The sequence below is a fragment of the Equus quagga genome, chromosome 14 (assembly GCF_021613505.1).
Source record: "Equus quagga isolate Etosha38 chromosome 14, UCLA_HA_Equagga_1.0, whole genome shotgun sequence".
NCBI lineage: Eukaryota > Metazoa > Chordata > Mammalia > Perissodactyla > Equidae > Equus > Equus quagga.
This window is the reverse complement of record NC_060280.1, coordinates 77,238,861-77,259,661: the sequence shown is the minus strand read 5'-3', so window position 1 is coordinate 77,259,661 and position 20,801 is coordinate 77,238,861. Positions and strand designations below refer to the sequence as shown.

At 48.0% G+C, this 20,801-nt stretch overlaps 1 protein-coding gene across 5 annotated transcripts in view; it reads right to left on the bottom strand.

Annotated features, from left to right (window-relative positions):
* Positions 1 to 20,801, bottom strand: part of FLI1 (Fli-1 proto-oncogene, ETS transcription factor) — a 122,394-nt gene that overhangs the window by 25,557 nt on the left and 76,036 nt on the right. For all 5 annotated transcript variants that reach the window (XM_046686007.1, XM_046686010.1, XM_046686008.1 and 2 more), the window contains 3 exons: positions 17,818 to 17,972; positions 13,338 to 13,541; positions 5,085 to 5,150 (listed from right to left, as the gene is read on the bottom strand). In XM_046686007.1, coding sequence (XP_046541963.1) covers positions 5,085 to 5,150; positions 13,338 to 13,541; positions 17,818 to 17,972 — 425 coding nt within the window. The remainder of the gene's footprint in view (positions 1 to 5,084; positions 5,151 to 13,337; positions 13,542 to 17,817; positions 17,973 to 20,801) is intronic.

The following is a 20,801-nucleotide window of genomic DNA, read 5'->3' as shown; positions in this document are numbered from 1 at the left end:
TGTCGCCCTGTGCACAGGCCCCCACCATCTGGAAATCTTGAGAGAAGCAGGGCTCTCGTTAGCAAGATCTTCTGCGCCAGTTGGGCATTTCACTAAAAGGACGTGGAAAGGGACTTTCCCCTGCTCTCTTTGCCATACTCAATGTGTAAGCAGACAGACGTTTTATCCATCAGCCAAGGCAACTGCTGGAGATGGCTATTCTGTGGGCAAGCAATCTCCCGGCAGTGGAGAAGCGGTTTTGCATTCAGCAGCGGGTCCTGAAAGTCTTCCCAGGCTGGGGCTAGAAGCTCAGTGCTCCACGGGCCACGGTGGGTTTATGAGATCCAGGAGTTAATAAACAAGGCTCAATGTCCTCTGGCTTTGGAGAGTCAGAGGTATTTAAGCAGACCCAACATGAGGAGCTAAGGAAATGAGGGTTTAGGCATGCAAAGCAGCTCTGGAAGAGAGATCTGCTGATTCTTGCATGCTGATCTTCCAGCTGAGTACACTGGGAGGGCCCCAGGGCAGGGTTTATCCCCAAACAAGGTGGAGCCCTGACCTGCGCTGGTGCACACGCCCTGGCACCTCAGCATGGAGGGCAGAGAGAACGGGGTTTGGAGAGTCAGTGGTCCTGCTCCAGGGCTCGTATGCGCTTGGAAAGGCCACTTAACTTCCAGAAGCCCAGTGTCCTCCCTATAAAATCAAGTTACCAATACCGTATCTACTTGTCAGATACATATAATAAGCACATATAAGAAAGGAGTTTCTGAGATGTGAAGTGATATACTGATGTAAAGTTGTTAAAATCATTAATAATTACAACATCATCAATGACAAGGATGAAAAAAACCTAATCATTATCACGTGGTCCCTTCACTCAACCTACATCTTCCTTACAGTATACCAACAGGTCTTACTCTTCCTTTTCTAAGTTGATTTGGGATCTGGAAAGGTCAAGATCAACCATCCAGTGCATCTCCAAGAAAGCCTGGGGTGGCTTTGAGATGGGGCTCATTTTCCTCTTTCCGGTTTGCGCCTGCACTGTAAAACAGGGCTTCCCAGTCTTGGCTGCAGGTTATGAGTAACCTGGAGAGCTTCAAAAAATTTCCAGGGGCCGACCCGTGGCCAAGTGGTTAAGCTCACGAGCTGCACTTCAGGGGCCCAGGGTTTTGCTGGTTTGGATCCTGGACGCTGACATGGCACCACTCATCAGGTCATGCTGAGGGGGGGGGGTCCCACATAGCACAACCAGAAGGACCCACAACTAGAATATATAGCTATGTACTGGGGGGCTTTGGGGAGAAGAAGAAGAAGAAGGAAAAAAGACTGGCAACAGATGTTGGCTCAGGTGCCAATCTTTAAAAAAATAAATAAAATAAATTTCCAATGCCCATGTGTTACTCCTAGAGATTCTGAATTAATTGGTCAAGTTTGGGGCCTGAGCCCCGTATTTTAAAATACTTTCTATTTAAATTTTTGTGTGTTTTTTATTGTGGTAAACAGAAATAACAGAATTTACTATTTCGACCATTTTTCAGTGTATATTTCAGTGGCATTGAGTACATTTACATTGCGAAACTGTCACTTTCAGAACTTTTTCATCCTTCCAAACTGCTCCCCATTCCGCCCTTGTCGCAGCCCCTGGAACCACTGTGCTACCTTCTGTCTCGTGAATCAGCCTCCTCAAGGTACCTCGTATGAGTGGAGTGATACAATTTTTGTCCTAGGGCATCAGTGTCTTTACAAAGCTCTCCAGGTGATTCTCGGCAGTTAGGGCTGGGGGCAGTGCCCAGCAGGGCTTGTATATGAATTCATCTTTGGAAAAGAGAGTAGTGCAGGGGCGGAAATGGAGATAATAGTCAGAAAATTGCAGGACAGAGAAAAATAACGGAAAAAAATTCAAATCTCTGCCCAACTACATTTCAGCCAGGTTATTGTTTTCATGCCAAGTCAGCTAGAAGCGAAAGGCTGTGTTTGTCAGCGAGACCATCTAAAGGAACGGATTTGGAATCCTACAACCTGGGTTTGAGTCCTTGCTCTGCTGTTGAATAGCTGTGTGCCCTTCAGAGAGCCACTTGATATTGCTGAACCTCACTTTCTCTCTCTGCAAAATGGACATAATCATATCTTCCTCACAGGAAGGCTGCCTGGCTCAAAAGCAGAGGCAAAGCAGGTGAACGTGTCTGAGGTATCACAGAATCCGACACACGACAGTTGTGGCTGCTACTGCAAATAGGTAATAATACCTTCCATCCTAATTTGTTTTTTTAAGTGCATTAGCCTTGATACCTAAAGGTAGAGACAGCACAACGGTTCTAGCTGGGTCCAATCCATGACCATATGTTATTTAAGTCAAAGGGGCTTAAAGACTTATAAATTACTTTTTAAAATCTAGCCTCACTTCCTGGGTACAAATAACCCTTAGAGAGTGCCATCATTTTCAAGAGACATGCTGGAAGGGTGATCGTGCCATTTTAAAGTTAAAAAAGGCATTCCAATTTGGCAAGTGCCTTGAAGAAGCATTAACAGCCATGTCTCCTCACCTTCTTTCCTTTGTGCTTCCTGCCAGCACCTGCCCTTTGTGAAGCACAGACACACACACACAGCTCTGGTGCTCTTGATGAACTCTGGGTTTGTTTGTGGCTGTGTGTGTCTTATTCAAACAAGATGGAGCCAAGGTTGCATGATGTCTTCTTTTTATTTTTCCATTGAACATTTTAAGAAATAAAAATAGCTATCAGAGAAAAGCAGGAGAGAGGTGGGGGGAGGCTGAAAGGAGGGAGGGAAGCTTGGTGAGCTTTGTCTTGCTAATGTACTTTGTTTTGTGGATGATGGGCCGTTCAGACAGATTCAGACCACCTCACAAGGCGGGAGGCGACAGAGCAGCAAGACAGCTCAAGTGGAAAGCTTGCCTGGGACAAAAGGTGCACCTGCAAAGCACAGACTTAATCATCTCTAGAGGCCAGGGCCGATGTTGGGAGATAAATGCCCAGCACCACCTGAATGAAGTCCTGGCAGCATGTGCTTGCCTGGATACTAAAGTTAATTCATCTCAGAAGAGGGGTTGCTACACAGCCAGAGCGAGCTGCCCTTGCAATAGCCTGAATGAGCCCAGCAGCATTACGAATGCGCTCGCCTCACACAAAAGGACCAGGGGAAGGAGATGCAGTACTGCTGGTGGAGGAAAGGCTGAAAGCTAGCCCCGGAAGGAGCAACGAGTTGGTTATCAATGCAGTTCAACTCAGATGAATTAGCTTCTAAACTGAAATCTATATTTTAAGCCCGGTATCAGAAATTCTCTCATTGGCTCTGCCCCAGAGCATCATTGGTTAATTCTGATATTGTCAGCAGGGCTTAGCCTGTAGAACTGGAGGAACATTCAAGGATTGCCTGTCTTCCTTCTTTCCTTCTCTCCTTCCTTCTTCTGTCCCTCCCTCTCTCCCCTCCTTTCTTCCTGTCTCCTTCCTTCCCTTCTTCCCTCTCTCCTTCTAGTCCTTCTCTCTTTCTTTTCCTTCCTTCCAAGAACTGGATCTCTATCTGCAATGAAATGAAGTTCAAAAAGTGAAACAGATCAAAACACAGTGGTTCTGAATGAAAGCAGAGCCCTCACCCTGTGGCTCCCAGGTCAGCTCCTTAGAAGTCAAGAGCTCGAGAGTCCGGCTTTGACTTACACTGATTTAGTTCAGCCCCTTCATTTGGCAGAAAACTGAGGTTCAGGGGATGAATTGATTTCCCCAAAGTAAGCCGAAAGAGCCCTGACCTCCAATCTAATGTGTTTGTCACTATAATACATTTTCTTTCTTATAAACATTTGCAACAGGATGTTAAGTACGTAGGTCATCAAGTCAAATGTGGCTGGACAATAGAATGAGTCAATAGAACTTCAGTTTTCATGGCAAAATCCAATAAATCTGATTTGGAAAGGCAAATGGTAGCATAAATAGGCCCGGCCAGGGTGGGGCAGAGGAGAAGGAAGCAAAGGAGAAACACAAAAGTTGGAAAGCAGATTCATCAGGTTGTATATTTCCTCCACTACGTTTTCTGGTTATAAATTGCTAACAGAAAACACAAAGTTCTAGGTGATTCAAGGTGTGACCTTGGCCAAGGCACCCAGGCTCTTTGGGGCTCTGTTTCCTTCATAACTCATGAGGATTTTGAACCAAATGGTCTCTATGGCTCTTCCCTTAGAGGAGCCTTGTATTTCTCAGAAATATTATGCTGTGCTACGTTGCATGCAGCCAGCAGTGAACACTTCTGCCTTCTTTCTATGTTATGGCAGGGGTGCGTTACAGAAAAAGTTGAGAAGCAGAGAGAACCAAGGAAGAGAAAATGCCTGACGCACTCTTATTCATTCTTCAAGCCCCCAAACAAAAGTCCCCTCCTTGATGGATTGTGCTTTTGACTTGGGCAGATTTTTCTCACTTACTGTGTTTCCTAATAACTATTTGTTCACATTTTCTTCCCCTAAACCAGGTACCATGAATTACTCCCTTGTTTAAATGCCCAGACTCTAACATAGCATCTGGAGTAACAAACCCTCACAGTGTTGTTTCATAAATAAAGAGGCTGAAAATGCTATTGTAATGTTTGCTAAACTCCTCACTGGCAAAAATCATTTGCGGAGACTGTTTTTTTTCTCTCTCTCAACCAAACCAAACCTCCCAGACAAAATCCCCAAATCACCACTTTAAAAATGAATTGGCATTGCTAAAATTTTTTGTAGAAACAAAACCCTTAAAATGAGGTATTGGAAGAATCTTTGAAATCTTCATTTCATTATCTTCAACAGAGAAAATCCCAAGTTTCAGCTTTGAAAGTGAGCAGTATTCATTTCATTCTAATTTCAACACATTTCCTTTCATGGAGTAACAACCTCAAGTCATATCTTTATATCATTACAAGATATTTTAAAACCTTGTTGTATTTTTGCAAACAGTGGCACAAGGAGGTTAAGCTTTGGCTTCTCATCTCATATGCCAGAAAAAGCTGAGTGGAGCAAGAGTCAGTGCATAGACCTCAGGTTCCCTACACCAATCTTAACAGCATGGAACAGTGCCATGCCTGGTACTGAAGAGAATTCCAAGTGCGTGAGAGAACAGACTCACCTTCTTTGACACTCAGTCTTGAGGACTGGTCTGTGTGGGAGGTTGTGTTATAGGCCAACAGTGAACCTGAAAGGCAAAGCAAAAGCAGGTTAGAACCAAGACACGCTTCTGAGATCTACAAGAGTAGGAGATGGAATGAGAAGGGAGCGGGGAGAAGAAGAGATGGGGCGGGGGAAGAGGGACACATGACTCGTTGAGAGAAAGAAAAGTTACTGTAATCCACCATGGGAGCCAATCACGGAGGACTGTCATGGCTTCCAGAGCTAGGGTCCGAGTCAGGACGGAACGCTGTGGGTGGGACACCCATGACCCACCCCAGCAGCCACATTGATGGTTCTGATGTTCTTGGGGTCCACACTGTGTCATGGCGGGAGCACAGGACTGGGACTCAGAACACCAGGGCCTGTCCTGGCTCTACTGCTAACTCCCTGGGTGACTGTGGGTAAGTGGCTTGCTGTGTCTAGACCTTGATTTCTTCCTCAGAAAAATGAAGGGGTTGAACTACAATGGGGATTGGCAAACTTTTTCTCTAAAGGCCAGATAGTAAATATTTTAGGCTTTGTGGGCTAAATACAGTCTCTGTCGCACATTCTTGTTTGTTTTGTCCATGGGCCAGAGTTGGCCATCTGTGGCCTGCAGCCTGTAGTTTGCCACACCCTGGGAAGCCAGTACGATTCCTTCCTGCGATGACAAGCTTTGGGTTTACGGTCAGGCTCTTTCATAGGTGGGTGAGGTGGCTGGCAACACTCTGTTAGTGGAGGGGGTGTTGGCAGTTGGGCAGGGGTGGGGGGTGGTACTCCCAATAATAACTCTTGCCTCCCTTTGCACATGTCTAAGAGAATACAACTAAACAGGAGGCGAAATCCACTGAATTTCTGGTCTTCCCAGAAAACTGCTCTACAATCTTAAAATCAAACTTTAATGTGTGACTACTCCCACTAGGCACTAGTCTGGGCATTTTAAAGGGATGATAGTTTTTCCTGTTGCATACAAACAACATTTTCTCCTCTTCCCCAAAACTAGATTTGTTCCTTAGTTTCCAGCGAATTCAAGAGTTGTATTTCGTGACACGCAGGCATTTTTGCGATTCTCCTTGAGATTCTCCTGGGGAAACTCCAAAGAACTATCAAGACCAGGGCTGGGATTTGCTTTGACAAAGGACACAATAAGCTTGACATAGTGTTTGAGCCTAAACAGTCGTTCTAAACCATCCCTTTCCTGCTCTCTGGGACGGAGTGCACTGACTCGGGGGCCAGGGCTTGGCACTGCGAATGGGCTGTCAGACAGTCTTAGCTTTAGTCTCAAGTCATGGAAGGGATGCAGGAGCAGAGCTGCTGCCTCGCCCAGCTGTGGGCGTTTGGTTGTGTGCCTCAGAAAACGTGTGCCCTTCCAGGCCAGATGACGAGGGGGAGAACTTTATAAGCATCATCCAGCTGCCCAGAACCTTTGACTTCTGGCTTGGGGAACTGTTACTTCTAGTTCAAAACAGCTCCAGACAAAAAAGAAGAGGAATAGAGGTGGTATTGAGACCACCATATGCCAAAGTGTAGATATGTGGATACAATTTTAGAAATGAGACAGTCACACGCATGTAACATCCAAGAACCAGATGTGTTTTGTTCTTTCACACTCAAAAATGTCAAGGACAAAATGAGGCTGCGACAACCTTATTTTAATATAAGTTGTTATGCAAATGAGAGTTTAAAATTCGACCTGCCTCTTACCACTTGCTGGCTTTGTGACCTCCATCAATTTTCCTAATCGCTCTAAGCCATGCTCCTCATGTATAAAATGGGCCAATAATAACACGCACCTAATACGATGTTGTGAGGATCGAATAAAATAATACATGTGAAGTGCTCAGAACAGTCCTTGGCTCATAATAAGGAGTCAATAAATGCTAGCTATTATCATTACTATTTTTATATCCCGTCTCCACAGACACCACAATTACATACAATAAACCCTTTATAAAAGAGCTTGCTGAGCATTCGTCTTGTGCTCTGGAATTAGAGTTATGAATGGGTTCTGCTGCAATAAGAAATAATCCTCCATGACTGGAAGGAGGTTAAGAAATGGACCAAATGTTCCAAGAGAATAGAAAAAAGTCTCAGGAGTAAGACCAAGAATGTCTGCCTCTCCATCCCGACATTCTCTCCCTCAGGCTGAAACCTCATGGCTGCAGCAAATAAAGAAAAATGATGGTCTCAGAGGAGCAATCTGCCTGAGTCATTGGGCCGATTTAGCTGAGAGCACGAAGCTTAGATAAACCACATTGATTAAATTTCCCCTTGCTGAAAGTTCTTCTTTGGGCACACGTGAATTCCACAGGAAACTCCCAGAAAGCCTGGAGAAAGGGTCATTTGGCCTCTGCAAAGCTTGCATGAAATACATATTTCATGGTTACCTAGGAAAAGGATTTCGCCCTGAAGACTCTTCTTGGTTCAAGTTTCACTCCTCGAAGGAGAGGCTGCTTCCCTGAGGAGGGGCTGGTCAGGGCATCTGACCCCCCTCCCGAGGACCAACACTCACTCCCTTCTCTGCTCAATTTTATGTCACCAGGTCCTCAGGCTACAGAGGGTGGCAGAGCTCACTCTTCTTAAGGGAACTTGTTCTGATGGAAGAAGGTCCTCCCTGGAGCCTGGCCTCCCACTCTGCAGCTTTGGGTTTCTTTCTCTTGCTTTGAGGCTCCTTCTGCATGGGGCTAGTGTGCTGCTGAGCTCCTAATCTTTCCTGACACCATCTTGTGGGAGCAAATGGCTGTGATGGGGAGGACAGATGCCAAGACGCTTGGACGCCTACCATGTGCTGGACATCTATTCTCACTTAATCCTCACACGAGCCCCGTAAAGCCAGTATCACGTTATTCCCCTTTCACAGATGAGGAAATCAATATTCAGAGAAGTCAAGTAATTTGCCCAGGGTCACACGGCAAGGAAGGCCAGGTGGCACGATTCCCATTCTGGTGTATCTACAAAACCTGCCCTCAGTCCAGCAGACCCTGCGGCCTCCAGGCTCAATCTAAGAAGCAGACCAAACTCACATGATGCTGGAAATCAAGACAGGAGTCACCTCTGGGAGGGAGGGGTGGTGAGGAGAGAGGGCAGAAGGGGGCTTCTGGTCTACTCCCTGACCTGGCAGTGCTTGTCCCAGGAGGGCATTGACTCTGTGATAATTCCTTGAGCTGTGCGGGTATGACTTTTACTTCTCTGTATGTTACACTTGAATTAAAACATTTGGTTACTTATTTGTTTATGCATGCCTGCAGGCATATATGTAGGTCTATTTATTTGGGGCCCTGAAACGCATGGAGTGGCTGCTGCTGAGAATGGGATGGCCTTCCCAAAGTGAAAGCATGAGGACAACGTAAGTTTCCGTTTCGAGTCCTTCCGTCACTGGATAAGGATTAGGGATCTGAAAGAAGATGGAAACCAGCAGAGTGAAGCTTTGCAGGCGTGGGGTAGAGCCCCAACAATCGGGCCTTCTGCACAGCTCCACCTCATCTGGGACACCTGGGGGAGGGGAGACAATGCTTCTCGGAGGGCCAGAGCCTTTGTCTCCTGCCTCACAGGAAATTCATGCCCCCCTCCCTGTCAGTCAGCATCCAGGGGCCTCCCTTTTCTCTGGGCTGCCATCACAGTAGGGAGGGGGGAGGGAGGAGAGAATAAGGCCCTATCCTCTAAACAGAAGGCCTGGCAGACTCCTGCACCTAGGGAAGTCTGGACTTTTGTTCTGCAGGAATCCTGTTCTCCTTTATTGGTCAGGCCCGGGCCTGGAAGGGATAATACTTCACCAGCTTAATTGCCCGGACCCATCACCTTTGCCCGACCATCTGAGGCTGCCGGTGGGAATGCCGCAAAACGCAAAATGTGTTTTCCATTAAGTTTAAATTAAAAATGGGAATCAAGATAGATACCTTTTCTGTGGTCTCCTTGTCACATAAAATATATTTTATTCTTTTGTGCCACCACTATTTGAAAATGCAGTTTCTTAGGATTTTTCACAGGTCAGACCCAAATATACATACAGAAGACAACTTTTTGTAAAATGAAAAAAGACTATTTTTCCTTCTTCTGTCTCTGACCACCCCCACCCAGGACCTTTTGGGCTCCCAGAAACCCCAAACTCCCCCCAGTGGCCCTGAGTCTGAACTGCCAGTTGGGGAGAGCTCTCATTCCTTTGAGGGCCGTCCCAATCTTGCCTCGTGATGCCCAATCTCATTTCCCACAGCCTGCCGTCTGTAAATATGGCCTCTGCCAAATGGGGTGTGCCTGCAAGAGATACTGGCCCGGCCACCAGTCAGGGCCGAGCGAGGGGCGCCGCGGGCAAGACAGGAGGACAGGGTTAGTGTGGTGATAGGTTTGGCTTAATCTGCCTCATTCCAGGAGGCCACAGGAAAGTTTTCGGAAAGCATTTTATCTCTCGGTACAAATAAAAACAGAAATTGCTGTGGGGAGAGTGGCCTGGCCCTCAATGTGGAACCCCAGGGGAGTGAGGCTAACTCAGAAATAGAGAAGGGAAGACAGGTGTGGGCAGGTTAGCTGCACTGTCTGCTCGGTCATCCCACATCAGAGCATGAGGCTGTGGGCTGGGCTCCACACTGGGACTTCAGAGGCCTGGGTCTTAGACGCCAGTCTGTCTCCACTGGCTGTACACCTTTGAACCAGTTTCTGAGGCCCTCCCCACCTCAGTCACTTTGGCTTTGAAATGGGGATTATAAATAGTTGTCCACGTGGTGTCCACAAGGGGGCATCCTGTCCATGTAAAGTGAATGACACCTGGGGAGATGCACGCCTGAGCCCTGGTGTCCCCAGGGGACTCCAGAATGACCCCAAGTACTGTGAGCATCCTCTCCAGAACCAACCCTCCCCGTCCTCCTCACATTTCAAGTGTGGGTGACGTGACAGAGGGACGGGAGAGGGTACAGCCACTCTGCTGGGGCAGCTGAAAAGCCAAGGCGTGAAGGACAAGCACCTCCAGGCAGGCTGGGTCGATGCCAGGCCATTAGACATGGTGTGGAGGGGCTCAGGACATGGATCTCTCTTCTCTACCCTGGAAAATACATTTTTTAATTTAAAATTTGGTATTTAAGATTTAAAGTAAACCTCCTCCCAGACAACCAGAATAAATACTCAAGTACCCTTTGCGAAAGTGTAAATTTGACGCCGGAGTTTATAATCCTACAAGGTTTCCTTTTTCCTACTAAACCCAGAAAGATCAGACCCTGTGGAGAGGCGCAACTATTTTGGAGTGTTCTGACTTACAGCTAAATGAGAAGGTCTCCAGCTCTCCTTTTCTGTCTTTCCTCAGCCCTACGGTACTTCCTCCATCTGTATCACGGATCTCAGCTTTTTTCCTTCCACCTCTTGCCAAAGTGGAAGTGTTTGAACTCCAGTGTCCTCCTCAACAAAAGGACAGATGACAAAGTGCAAGGAATGAGCATCCCTTCCCCTTGCCTCGATCGGCTGCCCCAACCTCTTTCTCCAAAGCACTGGCCCCCCGCCTCAGCACAAAACACCCCCTGGAAGTCAGTCTGGAAAAACAGTGAAGTGCTTGAGGGCCTGGTGGTGGGCACTGGGGAGTTCCCGGCAATCCAGAGAACAGACAGTCACCAGGCACGTGACCTCCTGCAGGAGTCTTAGCAGGCCAACCGCCACCCAGCGCCAGGGGGTCCCAGAAGTTGGACCCTGAGCGTACACATCAATTAGAAAGAAGCAGGAATGAAAACTTTTTTCCACGATAGCAGCTCATTGTAAGTTGAGGTTCCTCAAAGGCACCTAGACTATTACAATACTATGCTGAGGCAAGTTGTTTTGAACTTTAATACAAGCACGTTACTTTTTGCCTTTGCACGCAGACATGGTTTTTACATCAATGCACAGACCACTTTATATTCAGCGGTTTCAGTCAACATTATATCATATACGTGCTTTGTTCTATCTCCTCCCAACTCTGGAAATTTGCCCACTAAGAAGCTCCTTTCTGAAAACTTCATATTTTTGTTGCTTTGGGGCATCTTCCTTAATGTCTATGAATATTCTTAAAAGGAAAGAAGGAAAGAAGAAGCAATCCACACTTTTTCTTGGCCTGCTACCTATACCCCCAAAATACCAAACTCTCTGGCCTCCACTTCTTCATAACCTGCTCACAACGTTGCGCCTTATTATCTGCTCTCCTCCAGTAGGAAGATTCCTTAATGGTTCACAACGACCACCTTCTGTAATTCCTGGATCTCTGAAGCACGTGTTAGTCTGTGGCTGGGGTTCTTCTGTGATAGGAAGTCCTAGTGGGGATCCAGGTTGTTTACGGACCTGCCAGAAAGCAGGTCCTGGGGATCGCACGGCATGAATGGGCTTTTCCCACATCAAGTCAGAATGTGCTCGAACATTCTCCCAACAAGGGTTCTGCCATGGAGCCCAAAATTATTGGGCCCTTTAAGTGTTCCCAGCATGCTGTCATGCTGTTGCTGTCTATCTCTTCTCCCACAAAGGAAGAAAAGGGCCAGAGATTCCTGAACCTCCTGCCATATGATGCCAGGAGAAGCAGAAAGGCAGAACTGGTCAGTGTTTTTGCTTTGCTGCTCTCTCCTCACGCCCAGCTTGTGTGTGCCCACCTCCACCGCCTGCCCCGCCTCCCTAGCCTCATTGCAGGACTCTGTGCAAAGGTCCTTTTTATAAAATAGTATAAACACTTAAAGACTGAGAAATACAGATCATTAGAAAATGCCAATTCTCCAAAGCTCAGAAACACTGGGTGGAAAATTGCCCCTTTTTTTGAAATTGTTGTTTCTTGGGCTGACCTCATGTTGCAGCAAGAGTCAGACATGAGGTCATTGCTCTGCAGTTAACACATACTGCATCATCCACGTTCTCCCACTGGTTACCAGGCACCTCGGAGAGGTGACTGGAAAGCCCCGAGGCACCGGTGGAAACTTCCGAGGGCATTTTTTTAATTTGTAATTTTTACAGCCATTGTGTGTTGTCCCCACCCCATGCTGCACACTCTTGCAGAACAAGACAGAAGACTGCAAGGACCACAAGTTGAAGACCCACCGAACAATGGAGAGCAAGGGAGGAAGCAAGCAACCCCAAGCCCAGGAGACCAGGAAAAGCGGCACGCTCTGTTCTAGGATCTTGGCTTTGAAGGGGCTTCAAAATTGTCAAATTCCTTCCTCGCCAAGCTTAACTCCTGCAAGATTCCCAGCAGCCTTGGCAACTGACAGCAAATACCACATCCTGAGCCGTCAGTCTGTCTTTGGACAGGGCTGACTGTCAGAAAGCTCCCGCACAGAGTGAGCCCACATCTGTCCTCCTGTCACTTCAACGCCCAGATCCCAGTACCATTTTTCTGCCACAGAACAACCCTTCAGTCCTTGGGGTCATGATATATCACCTGGCCTGGGTTTCTGGTGAAGAGTTAAGGCCAAGGATGTTAGTGGGCCTAAAAGGATTCTGTTCCCATCCCTGTGTACGTTTCCTATCAAATCAAGTTCATATCAAAACGACGGGAGCTTGGGGCTGGAGAACCATTGTACTGAATAATCCTCTGCACAACTGCCCACTTGCTTTTATAAACTCTCCCTTTCCAAAGCTGTTTTCCTTCTGACTGTACCAGGAGAACACTTCCAACAGACCCTAACACGCCTGTAGCATCTGCTCCTCTCCCTGTTGAGCAAGGCACGGTGTGTCGGTAGCATCTGGAAAAGGTGGAGTTAGGAGGTGCCAGAGTAACCCCAAGGATAATAGGAAGTTAACATGTATATTTTCAAGACCTTAAATCCCAAATCTATGAATCCAGAGTTTCCTGTAGGAACTTTAAGTTCTTGTTGGAAAATACCAGCCAGGGTATCCATCTATTTATAATGACAGAGGAAGTAGTTTCTGGAAAGGGCTCTGATGGGAAGAGTGTGACTAGCCTCTGGCAGACCCCATTGGGCCCCAGCTCCCTACTTTTTCTCCATTCCTTATTTTGTTTCCCTTGACACTACAGGACTGGGTCAGCCCCCTTGCAGGATCTGTAGGAGCCAACGTGACCTTGGCAACTCCACATGCCCCGGCCTGCAGCTCCTGTAGCATCTGCCCCACAGAAACCACCGCAGGGGACCCAATTTCCTTTTCCTGGATTGGCTCTGTGGGGAACCAGTCTTCATGCATTCGGAGCCAAGCCCGCCTTGCAGAGTCTTCTCCCAGCCCTGGGGACTTGGGCTGCACCCTCGGGGGTGTTTCACTGCCCAGAAACACACAGGGCACTTACTTTCCCTGAGGTAACTGAGGTGTGACAACAGCACTTCCGTGTTGTAGAGGGAGGTGGCTCGGAGGAAGTCCTCCTTGTTCATTTTACACAGTTCCTTGCCATCCATGTTCTGGAAAAACGTTGTGTCGATCTCCATCAAGCTATATTCCTTTATCGCCCACTCCAGCCACTGCCGCACATGCTCCTGTGTCCACAGCGTGGGGTCTGTAGAGAAGAGGACCTGTTAGCAAGGGCTGCAGGCGCAGGGGCTCCCTCCGCTTCAGGAAGGCTAGGCAGCGTCTCCCCCACACCCTCCCTAGTGGGAAAGTGGGTTCCCTCCCAGAACTCCAACTGGCTCCACTGCACCTGGTGCTGCCTGAAGCACTTACCACTCTGGGGGAGGTTGTAGACGCCTCACTCTGCATCCTCACCCAACATTCTCATTAAAGTTTTTGCAGGGCAATTGAAACCTTTGCCTGAGAAATGGCGACATTAAAATGAAAATAAACACAGTTCCACAGAGCCAGGGACCAACGTCTCTGGAAAGGGAAACCATCTGTATCTTAAGAACACCAGTGATTTCGCAGAACACCGATCTCTCAGATGGCTACAGAAAAGTATGCACGTGTGTACACTTTTACTGCAATTCCATTTGTGTAATTGGAAAACCCAGTGGTGTTAGTCTTTAACATAAATCCAACCTGGGTTTTCTCCTTTTGGGGACAGGTGTGTTGAAATTTCTACCAGATCATGACCAAAATGTTTTTAGGGTGTTTAAATCCCCAAGGACGAGAAGTGGTGTCAGAGAGAGAAGAGGACCTCGCCCTTGAGTGAACATGAACAGTTTAAGGCCGAGGCCATCTCCACGCAGGACCCTCACGGCTCCTTCTGAGCCAAGTGTGTGTGTGTGAGGGGAGCGTGTGTACTTTGAGCACTGGTGATGAGTTCTAGCAGGTTCCACAGTAGGTAGAACGCTTATATCTTATCATTCACCACAGTCTCTAAGCCACACCTTTCCTTGGCAACCAATTATTAGTGAATTCAATAAACACTTTAAATATGCTCATCATAGAATAAAACTACACGGCTCTTCGCCTCATTAAAGATCTATCTATATGAAACATTTAGGCAGAAAAGCACACAGGTAAGCAACAGATGTGGTGGTGGTAGTTGAAAGAATCATAGGTGGTGGGGAAGAGTGTGAATTTGGAGAGCAGTGGAAGGCTTCCTGGAGGAGGGGAGGAGACTTGACATTGTATGTCAGCTGTCAGCCCCCACTTCTACCCAGCCTGTTTTATAAGCATGTTTATTGGTAGGAATGTCTGTGCTACCTCGCAACCACCTTACCCTCACATTCTAAGAGCCTGTGAAGGCTGTTGGTAAATGTGGGAACCAGGTTTGGCTGATTAGGAGTGGCCGTGGGAAAAGGAGCGAGGTTCTGCTGTCTCCCTCACACCCTGGAGCTGGGCTGCCAGCAGCAGATTCTCCAGTGCTTTTTCTCAGAGCTTCTGCTGACTGCCCTTGTCAGGCCTGGGTTCTCCACTTCTCCGTGGTTTTCATGTGCGACAAGCTGGGTGGTGGGGGCCGAGTCTGCTTTGCAAAGTGCCCAGCACTGGCCCACGTGTGGAGCCTTGCTGTATTTGTGCTGGAGGTGGAGCAGGTGGCAAAAAGTGATGGGATAGGAGAGGAGAATTTGGAGTCCAGGTCACAGGCTGCTGCTGGATGTCATACCGACAACCCAGTACCCGGTGACCAGTACTAGCCCAGATTTGGGGTACCTAGTATGTGCCAGCTGTTCCCCGTGTCCTATGTTTCACTTATTAAGAATATCCTGCAAAATGGCTTTTCTCTTTATTTTGCAGATGGAAAGTGGAGTCTTGAAAGGTTAGGTCCCTAGCTCAACCGTAAGTCCCAGTCCAAGCTGGGGTTCCAATCACAGTCCTCCCAGGACTTCACTTAGTTGAGAGGGTAGGTCGCCTGATCCACAGCCTCTCCTCTCACCTTCTCACGGTCCTGCCTGAACTCCCCTGTGAGTTACTGAGCTATCAGCCCAAACAACGGAGCTCCTCTTTGAGCTTCACGATACAAGTCTGTCTGCATCTCCCTCTCTCTCTCTCAGATAAATTTCTCACTTTGTTTTACTCTTTTACTGGCCAGAAACAATTAGGCATGGACCACTGGTAAATGGAAATAATTTTGCACATTGTAGAATTCTAAAGAAAAATGGCGGGCGGGTGTGTGTGGATTATGTAGCACATTGTTCCGTCTGATCGCCTTTGCTTCTCCTAATTCCTTACTTTGAGATCCAAGGCCTCATATACAATAGTACACCATATATTTTATTTATTTTATTATTTCCTCCCTTGCTTCAGGCTCTATCACAATATTATTTCTCTCCCTTTACAGCACAATGAATTATAAATCTTCCACTCCGGATCACGCTAAACTCTTCCAAATGTATTTCCCGGATGATTTAGTCCTAGTTTCTTCCCATTTGAACTTGGAACTGGTGATTAACTAGGGCCCTCATTTATACTTGTCTTGAAATGCCACCATAAATTCAACCAGTTCTTCCACCAATGTTGTACTGCCTTGATTTGTAGACCTGCCCAAATGAGACTTTCCCTCACGTCCAGAAAGCTGACCTGGAGAAAGCCAAAGTGCCTGAGGAAAAGGCTTAAAGATCTAGCCAGAGGTAAAAATAATGAAGTAAATCCATAGCTAGTGAATTCAGTACACAAAGTGCTTTAAAAACCCTTTGATATGAATTTACACTATTTTCATTATTACTGCTATAGTTACCTTGGCTCACTGAAGACTGACATCTGACATTTTGATTTTCCTTTTGAAAGTATTTCAACACTAATTCAGAGCTGAAGATTCAACTAAGCAGTCTGGCCATTTTTGCCCCCTTTCTCCTCCCAAAAGTGACTACAGAAATGAGATGGTGTCAATATTTGACTGAGAGAGAATCTCTAATCCCCTAATTCTTTAATCCTCAAGAGTCGCTTCCCATGCTGGCTACTGTTTGGCAAAGCAGGCAGATTGATACCAAAGGAGCAAAGGCCTGGGGAGACTTGGCTTTGCTTTGAGGAGTGTAGAGAGGTTCCCACCAAGCTTCACTACAGTTTCATTGTCTGCCTTCTTTTGATGAGAAGGGAGAAGACATGGTCTTCTTGGATGTTACAAATGCACCTGAGCTAAACGTTCCTAGCTGGTGTCCTGAGGGAGAGAGGAGATCAAACATGAAAAGATAGGAGTGATGTAATGTAGATAAAGCGGTTTACATGGTGCCTGACACCTGGAAAGCACTCAACGAATGGGAGCTGTTCTTCATCTTCCTTTGTAAGGTCATATGCTTGTGGAAGAAGGGAAACTAAAAATGCTTTAGGAACAATTCCCAAGGCCTATAGGGCCCAGAAGAATTCCCATTAGCCCATCCCTCTCCTGTCTCCCTTGTCCCCATACCTCCCACCCCCTGCCTCATTGAATTTGGCCCCAAACACATGGATTTAGCCATAGTCCTAGGAGCTGGTGAGATAGTTTTCCATGGAATGCAAACATGGAGGACCTAGGAAGGAGAGGCCCATGACAAAACCGCGCCTTCCTGACCCACAAGCAAATTCCTTGGGATTACCTCAAAGAGAAGTCTAATCCTCTGCCCCCAGACACAACTGCATTTACACTTTTCCAAATGGAAGGGGTTTTGCCTTTTTGGTAGAGTTATTTTGGTAAGATTAACTTTAATCCCTGCCCTGTAATTCACTTTGCTTAAGATTGGATGTTCTTTTTCCTGCTACCTGGCACCAACTCTACACGTTGCAGTTTTCAAACTCCCTTTCTGACCAGGGGCTGAGCTTGCTGGTCCAGCCAAGGAAATGTCCAGCCAATGGACTGAAGGCTTGAACAATGATTTTATTTTCTGTAACCAACAGCACCAATACCTAGGAAAAATAGGCTATTTTTACATAATGACATAACTTGCTGCACACATGTTAAGGCCCTCCACTTGTTAAATATAGTTATTTCTATTTTGAAACTGAAAGAGCCGGCTGTAATTTGGGAAAGGTGGAAGCCTGCAGATGCCAGGAAGCACCGCCTGATGGACATGACAGACCTCTGTAGCCACTTTTCTCCCTAAGGCAAGGGCGGGCATGTCTGGGAGTTCCCGGGACTCCTTTTTGGTTCAGATGGCCTTGCCTCTGCTCTCTTTGCAGGCCTCATCCTGCGGTACCAGGCACTGATGTAAAGTCTGTGATGTGACCTGTTTGAGGGTGGGGCTTCTGGAATCTACTTCAAGGTTCTGGTGACATTGGGATACGGTCTTGGAGGGCAGCGAGAGAGAAAGGTGAGAAGTGCAGCCTCCCCAACTAAGCACTCCCATAGAGAATAGGGTACCAGGTGAAGGTCTAGATGCCCACTGGGACAGGCCTGCCCCTCGATTACTAGCCCAGAAGAGTGCGGACATGGATGCCAGCCAGCAGCCTGGTTCCCACAGTACCTGCGGGGACAATGACCCTCCTCTCGTTGGTGGTCATGTTGGGAGGAGGGGGGCCGTTCTTCTCATCCATGTAGCTGTTGTAGTTCATGGCGTTGGACTCGCCTCCACCAACTAGCTTGCTGCATTTGCTAACACTGCAGTCCACCGGAGACTCCCTAAAGTGAGAGGAGACAAAGCCCAGAGGAAGTCAGCGGTGCTGCTGCCATCCACACAGCACAGGCAGCTCGCCCTGGCGATCACTCAGACAACCGTGGGGACCTTTCCGAGGCCCACCTGGTGTCACGACGATGACAAGGATGCTGCTGATGCTGCCTTCCTTCTGTCTTCCATGCCGGCACCAGAGTTTTCTTCACCTCCCAGCCCAATCCTATAATTACAGTGCTTACAAACTTTTGGCAGCTCCTTACTGCCCTTAGAGTAGAGTCTGAACTTCTTGGTACGGTACTGCAGCCCTCCCAATCTGCCTGCAGCTTACATTTTCAGCCTTGTTTCCCGGCACCCTATACTTCAGAGGCACTCGCACAAGTCCTTGCTCCCCGGTAGGCCTTACCCACACTCCCATAGCACTTTATTTCGACCTTGGTTCTAGGACTGGTCATACCACGTGATTATGAGCCTTGCAGAATTGGGAGTTTCCTGAGATGGTATCATTACCTTCTTTCTTTAACCTCAAGTGTCTTATTTAGTGCCTTATATATGAGGCAAACAATCAATGTTTTCTGAGAGAATTATTTCTATCTCATGTACATAATTTTAACGCATTTCTCATATGTTGTTCTACTTGAACTTCCCAATAACCTCCAAGATAGGCATGGCAAGTGCTAGTAGCTCCTTTGTATGGTTAAGGAAACCAGAAGGTGAGGTGACCGGCCCAGGGTCACACAGCTAGCAAAGGGGGAAGCAGGACTCAGGTCATCGGCATTACACTTCTCTATCTAAACACACATGAAGAGAGTTGGTTGCTACGTGGAGGAGGAATAGAATCCAAGAATTTCAACCTCACAGAGAGGCCGTGGCCCTTGGAGCATTTTGCAGCGCTGGCCACCAAGCTCACAGTGGAAGCATGTGGAAATGCACAAGGGGCTGAGCAAAGCGCCCAGCCTAGTCTTGAAGTACTTAGCCCAATTAGCACCTGGTATTTTGCAACATAGGAGCAGAGGGGCAGATTATTGGCTTTAGCTCAAGTGATGAGCAGCTGTCTGGAGAACTGAGCTGACACCCCACTTACCCCACTTGTGACCACCTTGTGCTTGGGAGCAGGCTGGCAGAACACTCTATATCCACCCTAAGCTAGTGTCATGGGTCCTCCGGCTGTGCCCAAGGGAAGTGCCATCCTGCCCTAACCTAGCTTCTACCCAGCCACTCGCAGCAGCAGGACCACAGGAGACGACTAGAAGGCCAAGGAGGGGCTGCAGCCGCGGTTACATGGAGCAGGAAGCACCAGTTCTGGCAACCTGGGAGACAGCCAGTTCTTTCGAGAGCTCCAAAGCAGGCCTTCAGACCAAGGAGTTCAGATAAGGTTCAGATTACAGCCGTCCAACTCGGCCGCAGAGCCGCTCCGGGCTTTCCTGGCTACTGCCCTCCCTGGCTCTGCTCTGGGCAGGACAACTCGTCCAGAGGCCTTAAGGAGCAGAGTCCTGCCAGAAGGGGTCCCACCCATCCCACACCTTGGTGGCGGCAGCTCCACAGGCAGAGAGCAGTCACTAAGCAGAAGAGAGAGTAATAGCCCAGAAGAGGAGGGGCTCGGCTGGGTGGGGGAGGCCTGAGCACATTTATAAAGAAAATTAAATGAATTTGTTTCTTAATCTGAAAGGAAAAAAATATTGAAGATCACTTATCATAGCTAGGAGATAAATGCTCCACTGAGATATTAGAAGTCAGACGGTAATTTTTTCCTGATGTCTTACAGAGGGGAACATGGGCTGAAAATGAAAATAAGATGTATAACTTACACATGTTAGAATTTAAGGTTTTACTATTCGCCTACTGTTTTTCCAGGCAGAGAACCAAGAACCAGCCGTCAGAGCCCCAGATTGTTGAAGGTTTAATGTCCCCATGGCAGTCGGAGGGGAGGCAGTAGCACATCGGGCTTTTCACCAGACTTCGGCCCTTTGGCTCCTGCTGTTGAAGGACTTGGCCTGAGATGAAGCAGTCCCACAAAGACCCTAGTCCTGTGTCTGAGCCGAGCTCTGGCCCAGCTCCCCGCCCCCCGCTCCCCAAGGCTACCGCAAGTGGGCGCATGCGCACACGTACACATATGCCACATGCAGGCGCACACACACGTGCAGGCACGCACACCCGCGCACACTCCAACACACGGACACGCACACCGCCACGGTCTGGCAGCCTTCCCCAGGATACTTGTCCGTTGTGAGACAACCCAAATGCAGCAGAAGTTTGGAGGATTAAGTTGGCCTTCAACCAAGAGAGCAACGTTTTCACTGGCTGGGAGCTCCGTGGCAGAGGGTGGGGCTGCCAGAGCACACATTTGCCCTGGGGGAGGCCGGAGTGCCAGGCCAGCGGACAGGGGCGAGAGAACTTTGAGCGAGGAGAGCCAAGGCCGGGCGCGGGCATGGAGGAAGAGGAGATGTTCCTCCGCGGGCTGCGCTCCCCTTTGGGAACATCGGGGAGATGAGTTTTGAAAAATTCTTTTCCACATCAGCCCGGCCTCTGGGGATTTCTGAGCCCAAAACTGACCCCTTGCCAAACAGAGGTAAGAAGTCAGAACCTCAGAAATCACTGAAATGAAGTGACCATTTATGTGATGGGCACCCGTGGCAGGGCCAGACCCTGATGCCAGGAGTGGAGAAAAATAAATTTGCAAAGAGAAAACATTTGGTAAACCTGCCCGGTATGTCACCTGCTAAGAAGAGGAGCCGTGAGCACCGTGGTGAGCGAGGCACCTGCTGGGGAGGTGGGTGTTAAGGTCGCAGGAGTGGCCAGCTCCCGGAGAGGACGTCAGAACCATGGTCAGGACCTGGCCC